The 12,108-nt window shown below is 57.6% G+C and overlaps 1 protein-coding gene across 1 annotated transcript in view; it reads right to left on the reverse strand.

The window, feature by feature from the left end:
- Positions 1-9,959, reverse strand: part of CPXM2 (carboxypeptidase X, M14 family member 2) — a 136,884-nt gene extending 126,925 nt beyond the window's left edge. The window contains 1 exon segment of the mRNA XM_047825902.1: positions 9,602-9,959. Coding sequence (XP_047681858.1) covers positions 9,602-9,908 — 307 coding nt within the window. The 5' untranslated portion in view covers positions 9,909-9,959.
- Between the last annotated feature and the right edge of the window lie 2,149 nt (positions 9,960-12,108).

Raw genomic sequence — 12,108 nt, forward strand, 5'->3', positions numbered from 1 at the left:
GTCGCTGTGAACACCCAGGGAAATTAACACTCCCCATAAAAACAGTGCATACATGCAGGCCGTCCCTATTCGAAAACTGCAAAATACCCTGCGGTAGGACTTTGACCCTCGGTGGGGGGGGGGGGAGCAGGTGGTGACACCACACCTAACTGATAAAACGGAGCTGGGAACTCAGGACTTCTGACCACAGCACTAGGATTTCCCACCAGGTTGGGCTCCCCCTACCAGTTCTCTCCAAGGCCCTGGCTGGGGGAATGGGAGTGATGATGCTCCCACCAATTGGAAAGACTCCTTACCAGACTCTAGGAAGCCTATCTGCTCATTCCCCTGGTCCTTCCAGCTTCTGTCATGCTGTACTCCCTCTCTCTGCTCCTAAAATACCAGCCTCCTTTCAGCCTTAAGTTCACGCGCTGGTCCTCCTCCTTGCATTGTTCTCTAATTAACTCCTGCTAATCTTGCACATCTCAGCTTTGGCACCTCCTCTTTTGGCTTTCCCGAACTCCCCAGCTAAATCAATGTCTCCTCAGATGGGCTCTGATAACACCTTTCTTAGGTAGAGTTGCCTCTAAGCGGAGCCTGAGGCAGGGGTTCAGTTACACATGATATATCACGGGGGGGGGGGGGGGGGTTGCTGAGGGGGAAGGGGGCGGGGTTCTAAAGGGAAAGGGGAAGGAGAAGAAGGACAGGGCAGAGGAAGGAGCTGAGTAAGGCTGAATTCTCTCTCAGCCAGAGGCGGATTCAGCCTGATCCCACGGGCAGCTCTGGAGCAGGAACGACCCACAGAGCATTGTCCCCACCTTGAGACTAGAAGCCACCTTTTCTGCAGTTGGTTAGCTTGGCCACGCATCAACCAACTAAAGAGTGACAGATCTACGTTTCCCACCTATATTCTGGAGAAGGGGTCGGCTATGAGCCATCGCAGCCAAGACCCCAGCAGCTGGGATACGGGTGTACCTACAGGAAAAGAGGGCCCGGGCGGGGTCCTGGAGCCCCCACTACCTGTGCTGTGAAGCATCATCACATGCGTGTAACATATGTCAGTCTGTTCATGAGGGCAGGGACTGTGTCTCATTCTGTTTACTGCCGTATCTCTGGAGTCTGGTACGTAATAAGCTGTGATGAATGAATGAATGAACAAGCTAATGAGTCACTAAATGACAAACAGACGAGAATAAGAGGAAGGGCAGGTCTGCGGAGAAGGACGTTTATTTGGACTTTAAAAAGCAAGTTGAAAAATACCAAAAACATCTAGTGGACTTTGTGCCAATTAATGAATCATTTCGGACTGTTCCACAGTCACCACCCCCCCCCCCCAAAAAAAAGATACTCATCAAGAAAACCTTAAATCTTCAAAAAATTCAAAGGGCACATTGGGTCCAGCCAAAGCTGATGCTCTCTCCATCGTATTCTGGAGTGATGCCTGCTGGGAGTATCTTTCATTTTCCATGAAAGTGCCCCCTCAGGTCAAGAAAGCCAAAGGGCCAAAATGTTCAGAAGAGAGCTGAGCCAGAGAACCTACGAGCATCTGACATCAGCCTGATGTCACCTCAGCATCTGCCCTCTTCTGTGGGGAGGAATGTCACGGCCAGTGACCTCCAAAGATGGTCCCCTCTGAAGGGCCTGACCAGGGGTCCATAAAGATCTTGGTTGTTCACAAAACCGGTGCCATAACTTTTACGAGCATGGAGTCTTATTGGGCAGAAAGATAGGATATTAAGGACGAAAAAAGTTTTACAAAATATGTGAGGGAAAAGCCAAAGTTCTGGAAAAGAATGTTCCATCCCAACCCTCCCCCGAAGTCGGCCACTGGTTGCAAGCCTTCTCCCTCCCAGGACAACCTCTGTGGAGCCTCCATGCCACCATGGGGGCAAGCACCAAAGAGTGGGGCCCGGTGACACCCCCAGCCTCACCTCCCGTGTGCCGCACCGACGCCCATGACACAAACGTGCTCACGCAGCTCAGGGGAGTCACCGGGGGCCCAGGTGCGGGGCAGATGTCAAAGCCCTGAGAGTTGGACTCCCCAGGGGGGACCGACATGTGGGGAACACAATCCCCGAGGAGGTGGCAAAGGGGCATAGATCACAGAAGCCCTGTCACCTCCTCTGGTTATCCGGTGACACAGTTCCAGCTTATCGTAGGCCTACGGCTCGGGCCCCAGCCCCGGGCAGCCGGGTTCTGCCGCTGCCCTGCCCCACAGTGACCCACCTCACTCTCTAGGCTCCGTGCCCTCATCGACAACACAAGGAGACACGGCACCTGTCTCAGTGGAACTTAGGGGAGGAGACAAACAACGTACATCAAGCGTTCAGGGCCGTGCCTGGCCTGCCGCAACCACCAAATAAAAAACAGCGTCTCTCTCTCCGTCACCGATGCCACCCCCCAGCCCCCCAGCCCCACTCGTCACGAAGCGCCACCCCAGCCGCTAAAGGATAACCGCTCACACGTGGAGCGTGAGTCACAACCTGGGAGGCACTTTCACGTGGATCGTAACACTGGGTGTGGGCAAGGACCCAGAGAGGGCAGGACGCTGACTGTGAATGACAGACGGGGACACTGAGGCACAGAGGCGGGAGAGAAGAGGCCCACCCACGGTCACTGACAGAGCCAGGAGGCGGGAGAGCCGGAGGCGGGCTCCAAGGTGAGGCCCTTCCCAGTCCCCTTCCTCTCTTCCAGCAAGAAAGGCAGCACACGGTCAGCACAGAAGAAAGATGAAAGGACAGCGGAATAATGCGCAGAGAAAATCAACAACTCCATCTGGGCTGCGTGACAAAAGCGAATTCCTTAAAAGTAGCAAAATGAAGTGCGGACGAGGGCCACATGTTCTATTCTGGTCTATGGTGATAAACATCATGCTTCTTGGTTGATAGGAAACTATTTTTTCCCCACTCTATATACAAGGAGCTTCCAGTCGCAACCCCCACCCCTTCCAGAAACTGAAAAAAAATTCTTTGCTGCATATTTTGCATTCTCCCCAGGAAATTCCAGCCCAAGGGGGTCTGTGCTCTCTCCGGTGAAGGATTCAGCCCGGGGGCCCTAAGTTCCTCTCCTGCCTCTTGCTAAGGAACCCACGTGAGAGGAAAGGGCCTCGCCCAAGCGCACAACGGGTTCTCGGGAGCTCCCCCAAAATGCAGATGCTCAGGACAGACAGTAATTACGGTTCCACAACCACGCACGTCCGCAGAGAACCCTCACGCGTGGCAGCCGGGAAGACACGGCAGGTGAACGTGAGTGCGGGTGTTCGCGGGCCTAGGGCCATGACGTGGGGAGGGAATCAGCCTGTGTCTCCTCCAGTTATGAGAAAGTCAAGCTCCTGGTAGAGACAGGAATCCGAGCACCGAGTAGATCCCAAAAGGCAGGCTGAGTGGTTGAATGAGACACCTGCCTCCGTGAATCGGGGACCTTGAAGGTCTGGGGTGGAGGTGGGAGGCACTTAGCACAGCTCTCTAAGTACTTTTCACCAGGGCTAGACCCAAATCAACCAGTCAACCAATCAGTCAAAAGCTCCCCCCTCCCCGCTCTGCTGGGTATTCCCTGGGAAACTAGCAGACCACCCTCCCCTCCTCTGGGCCAGCCTCTCGTACAGGCTTGGTCCCCAGCAGGGCCTCAGGGGCGTGAGGGCCAGCCGCTCCCGACATCTACACAGGGGCAGACACCTTCCTGACCTGCAACCACATAAGAAGCCCTTTGCTTGGAAGGATCCACCGGCAGAAAAGCAACAGATGGGGATGTGCCGGGCGCTGGCCAGGCTACCGCTGGTACTTGCCTGTCTCGGCTGGGTGCCATCTGGAAACAGCCTGAGACGCAGCCTTGGGTGCAGAAGTATATCTGGGAGGTGACTCCATGGAGTTCAAGGGAGGAACGACGCAGAGAAGGAAATACCAATAAACCTAGGCTGCGTTACTGAGCGAGACCCACCGGGACTCAGCCTGGCTGGGGACTCTGGGGGACCGGGTAGGAGGGGCCCCCATACCGAGTCTCCGGGGGCCGGGAGGCTGGAGGTTGACCCGCCACACCTCTGGAAGCATCCTGAGTCCTGTGTCACAGTGAGGAATCCGAGGCTTGGAGAAGCCACACGTGCCCCTGAGTGGCCGAACCAGATTTCGATCCCAGCCCTCTCTGAACTGCGAACTGCCAAACAACCCACACGTGCCTTCGCGTGATCGAGAATTCCATACAAATCTGTGACACTGGAGTCCTCGGTCAACATTCCGGAGGTGTTCTGTGCCCCTCCGACCATTCCGTGATGCCTGGATGAGGAGCCAACTAGGTGCCAATCAGTTCTGGGCACCAGCCATCCAAAGACACCCTAATTTCATGGGTTTCGTGATCCCAGAGTGGCACTATGGTGGCAGGGACCTCCAAAAGCCACAGAGGGCAGAGTCATTGCTGGAGATGCCAAGCCTGAGAGCCCAGGCTCCCCGGCCCCGGTGGGGACATCCAGAGGACATCCTCACCTCAACACCCAGCCTCAGAGGCCCTGGCTGTCCTTTCCCAGTACTGAAGGCACCATCTGCCATGAGATCCGGCAGCCTTGGACCCTTGAGGCGCGCAGGGAACACAAGGGCTACTTTTTAAGAACCGTGGCATCTCACCCAGCCTCCCCCTAACATGGGAGTGTCTCCCCTTCGTCACCCACGCACAGACCCTGGCTTCTGGAAGCACGGGCACAGGCTGGGGGCTTGCCAGCATGACGAGTTGACTTTGGAAAGCATTCTGGAAAGAGAGGCGGTGTCTTAGAAAGCTGCCTGCTGGCGCACATCAAACGGCCTTCTTTATAAAGCATCCTTTCCCTCAGAATTTTACAGGGAGCTTATCTGGACAAATGCTTCGGATGTCACCCTTCGAGTGAGTGTTTAACACCCTGACGTCAAGAGCTCTTGCTACGCGTTCATGCGTGCTGATGGCCCCGTGATTGCTTTTAAAATACACAGTGACGTGCTGACACGTTCTCCCGATCCCCACGCTCCAGCTCTGCCCAAGAGACGACGTGTCCAGCCGAAGGCCGAACACAGCAAGACGCGCTGAAGGGAGACGAGGCAAACCTCTGAAGCGAGGCCCCTTCCAACAACTGGCCTGCAGCACACAACAGAAGGGGCTTTGTTTACCACCACATATGCTCAAATAACGAGTCTTTGGTTATTTCCGCACCCCACCCCCCGCCCCCGCGACGGGGGCACAACCCAGCACGGAACACAAACTCGCTGATCCCGGGCACAGACACACAAACGAACGTGGCTCGCGGCCCGCTCTGCAAATTCCACAGGCTCGGGACCGTGGGCCAGGACGGCGGGTGCCCACACCGAAAACAGCGGCGCCTTCTCGCCGGTCCCGGAAGAAAGCAACAAACAGACCCACGAGCAGAAGCCCGAAAGGAACCCAAGGCCTCGGAGGGGGAAGAAACAACGTCTTCTATTTAGTGTCTGGCGTATCAGCCTGTTTGTTTCTCACTACCACTGGGGAGGGAAAAGGTAAGTGACGTCTATGAACTACGGTTGACTTTTCTCATTTTTTGTTAATGTTTCTCTCTCGTTGAGACACAGAGAGACACGGGTCGGGAGCAGGGGAGGGGCAGAGGGAGAGGGAGATACAGAATCGGAAGCGGGCTCCAGGCTCTGAGCGGTCAGCACAGGGCCCGACGCGGGGCTCGAACTCACGGACCGCGAGACCGTGACCTGAGCCGAAGTCGGACGCTTAACCGACTGAGCCACCCAGGCGCCCCTATGGTTTGCTTTTCCGTCCCATTTTATCTTCTATAAAAAGTATAGCCACAAACCCTTTGGAGATGACGTGCAAGGTAAGGACGTCCCAAATCCACACACGTGCCTAAAATGTGGTCCCCTATGGCGCCCCTCGTGCTGGGATCGTGGAAACTGGGCACCTAGACCTCCATCTCTGGACCCCAAAGCATTCCGACTGCAGGGACCTAGAAACTATTGAATGTGGCTCGGAACAGCCGAATAAATGGAATTAGAAAGAGGTGGGTAGGTCCCTACGAGAAAGAACACTCTAGCAGTCAGTACCATTCATCCAATGGACGAGGTAGGAAGAGCCCATCGGTGGAAGAGTGTGAGCGGACCCTGGGCAGCCCAGCACAGGACTCTTGCGGCGAGCAAGCATTCACACGCACGACCACGCGGTTTCCTCCAAGTTCTAGAATTCTGGGATTAACCGATGTTCGCCACGAGGACCTCAGAAACCGCGCCATTGTGAGTCCCACTCAACCTCAAAAAAAGAAGTCCTCGGGTCTGTATCCTGATGGTAAGAGCGGCTGCAGGAACCCGTACCAGTGATAAAATTACAGAAAACGCACACACACACACACACACACAAATGTGAAGTATGTAAAACAGTGAATAGTATTGTGCCGATGTCCATTTACAGCTTTGACCCTGCATAGAGCGGCGATCCTAACCCACTCGGGACATCTGGCAATGTCTAGAGACATTTCTGGCTGTCACAACGAAGAGGAGGGTGCCGCTGGTTGAGGCCAGGGGGGCTGCTGCAGCCTACAACGCCCAGGACAGTCCCCCCATCCTACCCCCACAACACATACGACTGGCACAGAACCTCAATACTGCCAAGGCAGGGAAATCCTGTAGTACAGTTCTACAAAATCTTATCATCGGGTTACGCAGGACCTCCCCATACTATTTTTACAATTGCCTGTGAGCCTATAATTATGTTAAAATGAAACCTTAAAAAAGATCCCACAACGTTCAGTACATCAGGGCTCTACTTCCCCGGGAATCCGTCAGCCACTCCTGGAAAAAAACGCGACGGGCTCAATTAACCAAAGGATTCAGCCGTCCCAGCCACCTCCGGGAGACTTCCGTCGCACATTTCGGTGGTGGCGTGACAGAACAGCCACGGCTCAGGGCCAAATTCACACCAAGATCAAGTCCCCAAAATCCTCGGTTCCTTAAGCAAACCCTCCTCTGGGATTAAGACAAGACTCCCTCTGGAGCCTACCACACAGAACCCCTGCCTTCCACTTCCCTCGAGCCCGACCTTTACGCAAGACAGGGCGGTCTGAAAAGGAGGTACCATCTGTAAAGACAAAGCACATGATCAACGTTTACGTTAGTCACATACACATTTACCACCTTACTGCCCTCTAAATCTAGCCCCTCGCTCCCCCACCAGGCCTCCGGAGCCTGGTGTGTGCATCATGCACCATCCACCCCGTGAAGCCAGGTCGGAGAGTTCACATTACACGCCCCAGGCTGCGATACAATGTTCCTTCCTCTGCAAATGCCTCCCGACCGACATAATGACCACCCGCTTGTGAGAAAGTCCAATGAAGGAACGAATGCTTCCGTTGCATCACGAGTGGCACAGACACCGAACGGCCACGTAAACAGTGGGGGAAAACCACTTTCCCAACACAGTGTAACTGCACACAACCACCAGGGACTCCCCTGGTGGAGACATTCTTAAACCCGTCTCCTCCACTTAGAGCCCAGGGGTGGAGGGTTCCACCGGCCAAACACTCAAAAACGGGGGGGTAAAAAAAAAAGAGGACCGGGGTTTTAAGTTGGTGTTAAGGTCCCACTTTGCTTGTCCTTGCTGGGAGGGAGGGGGAGAGGGCTCTTAAAAGCTCACCCAACTCATTACAAAGAACGGCAGGCTGGGGGAGGCAGCTCTCCCAGGGAGCCTCGAAGTGGGGTGTCTGGAATTTCCAAGGACCTTTTTCCAGTTTGGGGATCAGCGATCCAGCCCTCAGCACAGCCGTGATGACTTTTTCAAAGCCCCCCCCCCCCAACTTCCGCGCTGTCTACAGGGGCAGGGGATGTGACCCGCGCTCTCTACCCACCAGACCTTATTTAACACTTGGTGTCAAACAGGTCCTTGGTAACCACCTGAGGAATGAACGAACAACTCACAGACAGATTAGCACAACCATCCGCTGACAGACTGGAAGGTTTTGTTGAACAGCTTTTAAAACAACTGACCGAGCCGAGAGAGGTGGCGGGTTCGGGCTTCCTTTGTGGATGAGGACACCAAGAGTCAGGAAGCTGAGTGCCGAGCCCCAGACCCGGGTATGAAGTGTGGTCCTCAGAGTCCGTCCGGGGCTTCTCTCAGATTCCCCTGCCCTCCCCGCAGTGAGTCCCAGAACCCAACATACGTGTCTCCCGCCCACCATGCCCAGCCCTGCCCTAATCCCACAGCAGGTACTGAAAACCAAAAGCACCCGCAAATCCGATCCAAACTACCAAAGCAAAAAGGCCTTGGGTCCAAAAGCGCAGGAGAAGGGCTTTCAAATCTCCCAAGCCAACCAGTGGCGCCAATTTCCTAAAAGGGTCAGTGCCTCGGGTTCCTCACCTGTAAAATAAAAATACCCACCCCTCACAGCCACTGAAAGAATTAGATGACACAGTTATACACAAAGCTCCTCACGGAGGCACAGCAGATGGTCTACAAATGTGAGCGTCTCCTCCTACCGCTGTTATCAAACCACTGTGGTTTTATGCATCTTAACTCTCCTAATTCCCCAGCAGATATTGGAATTTCTGGACGGTTCTGTTCGGGGTTACACAACTCACAGCACCGCCTGCCCATTCGCAGAGTCTGTTCACATGCTGAGGCATGGCAGGGCCCAACCCTCAGCCCTGTACATGTGCAGAGGGGCTGCTGAGATGGGCCCACACATTTAAGAGTTCGGTGTCCCCACCCCCTCCCGTTGCCTGTCACCTCCTGCTGACTTTCTGAAGCCTTTAGCCAAGCAAAAGCAATTCCTTCCATGCCAGGAGCTGTGTGAGGGTGTCACCAGCGTGCATCTCCTTTCAAGGAAGGCCACAAGGAGGCCAGGGAATTTGGCTACAAGCCTGCTCACTCCCCAATCCTGAAATACTAGGACCACGGCCCTCTGCGGTTGAAGCAAAGAACCTTTGGAACAATTAAGAGAAAGTCACCCCGCCCCCTTCACAAGGAGTGAAACCGCGTGGAAGTCATTTGCCAAGACAGGGCTGGCAGAGGTGGATGGATGGAAGGCTGGCCCGCAGGCTGCCAGGCACCCCTAGGCTTTCCCCGCCATCTGCAGCCCAACCTCTCCGCGGGCACAGGAGCCTCCCCAGCAGAGGCTCTGCCGTCCTGCCCCAACTGGGCAGGGCATTCACGGGACCCAGGGAGGGCGCTGAGAGGGGACAGTGGCTGGGTAAAGGCCCACTGCTGAGCTTTCTCCCAGAAGGCCGTTGTGCCAAAGCAAGCCAGCCCTTCACGTCGCCAAATCGTAAATTCACTCCCCAGAACACGCCCTGGAGGAAGACTGAAAAAAGTAGACAGAGAAGGAAGGGTGCCCGGCAGAAAGAGCCTTTGCTCGGTCAGTTTCCAACCGGGCCACCAGCTCCCCAGGCAGCCTCCCCACTGGGCGCACCTGGACCTGCGAGGGGAGCGCCAGCCGGTTGAGGCGCCCGGGAGCTCGGGGCGGCCGGCGGGAGGCGCAGGGCAGTCCCCCAGCGAGGCGGGGGCAGCGACGGGTGGGTCGCGTCCCAGACACACGGGCCTGGAAGCCGGCTGTCCCCTCGCACCAGAGGGCCACCGCTGGGAGAGGCGCGCGGCCACGGGCGCCCCCTCGGGCCGCCCAGCGCACAAAGTCACTTACCTGGCGGAGGCGCCTCGGGAGCCAGCTTCTCCCTCTTGGGAGCTTTCTTGGGCTTGGTCGCCGTCTTGGGCGGCCTGGACTCGGGCGGGCGCGGCTCCCGCTCCCCGTTCCCGGTCCCCGCGGGCAGCGGCGGCGAGAAGGGCTCGGGCTCGGGCTCCGGGCGCGCGTAGTAGGGCTCCCGGCTCCAGGTCTCCTGCACGTAGTAGTCCGGGGCCTGGAGGGCTGCGCCCTGGGCGCCCACCCGGGCCAGGGCCACCGCCAGGAGCGCGAGGGCCAGCGCCAGCGCGGCGGCCCCCCGGCGGGCCATGCCCGCTCCGCCCCGCGCGCCCTGGGCAGGGTCACGGGCGCCGGGAGCGCCGGGCGGGCGGCAGGCGCGGGCGGCGGCGCGGGGGCAGGGGCGCCGGGACGGCAGCGCGGCGCACGGGGCGCGGGAGGCTGCCGGCCTGCGGCGCGTGTGACCGGCCCGCGGGGCTGGGCCGGGCTGGGCTGGGCTGGGCTGGGCCGGGCCGGGGGCGGGCAGGGGCGCGCCGAGGCGCGGGGCGGGCGCAGGGGGCCGGCCCCGCCCTTCCGTCTTCCCTCCCTCTCCCCGCCGGCCCCGGAGGCAGGTGTGGGAGCCCCCTTCATCCCATGACTGTCCCCAAACCTTGTCCCTCCCGCTGCCCCGACGCCGGCCGGTGAGCTGCCCTGCGGCGCGCCCGCCTCCCCAGGGTCTCAGAGGAGTTTCCGTCCAGGAGGAAGCCGGGGCCCTTCCACAGGTTGCAGAAACGTGGGCCGCCGAGGGAAAGGGCTCTCCCAGCCTCCTAAAGCCTAGCCTCCAGCTCTCCTGACCCCTGCCCCGTGCCTGGCTCCACACCAGACAAGGTTCTCCACTGGCCGTTCAAACCTTTTGCTCAACTTGACCATGATCCTATTTCAGGAACCGTGAATAAGGCATTCCTGAGCACCCCCCTCCCCCCGGGGTCCCCAGGGTTCCTAGGAGTAAAGTTTCCATGGGGCGGGGCCTGGTGACCCTGGAGGGCCCCGGGTCCAGTCTGACACAGGTACTCTGTTGGACAATAGAGAGAGAGAGGGAGAGACGGGGAGAGAGAGAAAGAGAGAGAGTTAGTTATCCTGGGGCCTGCCATCCTGAAGGTTCCAGCGGACATTGGTTCCTCCAAAGAGCAGGCTCCTGCCTGGAGCGCCTTCTAAGGGGGCAGGCAGGGAGCTCACTAACTTAGGAGAAAGTACCTTCCGTCCTTGGACAACGTCATCACGTGGGTCCTTCCGGCTGGGATGTTGAGTGCAAAGAAGTCTGCCCTGGTTTCCCACTGCTGCTGTAACAAAGTACCAGTACCACCAATTTAGTGATTTAAAGCAACCCGCATCTATTATCTTTAACAGCGCTTCAGGTTAGAAGTGTGAGCCCTGTCACCAGGCTAAAATCAGCAGGCGACACTGTCCCGTGGAGCGTCTGGGGGACACCCTGCTTTCAGGTTCACACCGGGTGCTGGGTGAGCTCGGTTCCTCCGGGTGGTAACACCCAGGTCCCAGGGTGCCTGCTGGCTGTCAGCACCTCCAGCCTTCCCTCCCCCTGACTGCCTGAGTTCCTTCTCATGCTTCCCATGAGGCGTTCTGGGAGCTTCTCTCTGGTCCTTGCATGTGGGCCCTGCACCTCAGAGCCAGCACTGACACGTGGAATCCCTCCCCCTGGGGCTTCAGAGCCCTCTGACTTCCCCTTCTGGGCATCTAACATGCCTCGGGCTGGAGGAAGTGCTCCTGTGACTAGATGGCCCACCCAGCTAATCCAGAAGAATCTCCCCTCTTAAAGTAGTACTCTCCATCACACCTGTTCAGTCCATTTCACCATGTAACCGATTCACAGTCCCTGGGACTCAGCTAGAGAGGACTTTGGGGGCCATTCCGCCTACCACAGGGCTGGACCGACCCTCAACCCTAAGCTGGGCTATCACCTTCCCAGCGCCTTTGGACCTGACATTCCAGGATGCCACTGAGCTGCATCTGGCCATCCAAGCAAGGCCTCCCCATTCCCCTGGGGTCTCATTTCTGAGCCCACACAGTGGGCAGGGCTTGGGCCACGACAGCTGCCACTGGCCTCTCCATATGCCACCTTGTTTCCTCTCACTGTCCTCACACAGGCAGGCCGCCTAACCAGGTCTTTTAGGGCAGGTCTCACGGGGTCCCAGGTCACAGACCAGAGAGGATGGCCAGAGTGAGAGCAGGAGGCTACAGGATGAGGCCGGACCCCACCCTGTCTCCAAGGGCCAGGAAGTCTTGGACCTGACTATCAACAGCCCCCACACCTGCCGAAAATTCTGGAATCCAGAGCCCACAGAAGTCTTCAGAGTGACGGAGAAGGGCCCCCTTCCCCTCCCACCACTCTCCAAGTGGGCCTGGTCTGGGTGGATCCTTGCCCCCCCCCCCCTTGACCATGCTATATCCCCAGGGCTCATTCACTTGGGGCTCTTTTGTCTGAAGCCAAGCCCTCCGGACAACAAAGCAGGGCTTCG

The sequence above is a fragment of the Prionailurus viverrinus genome, chromosome D2 (genome assembly GCF_022837055.1).
Source record: "Prionailurus viverrinus isolate Anna chromosome D2, UM_Priviv_1.0, whole genome shotgun sequence".
Classification (NCBI taxonomy): domain Eukaryota; kingdom Metazoa; phylum Chordata; class Mammalia; order Carnivora; family Felidae; genus Prionailurus; species Prionailurus viverrinus.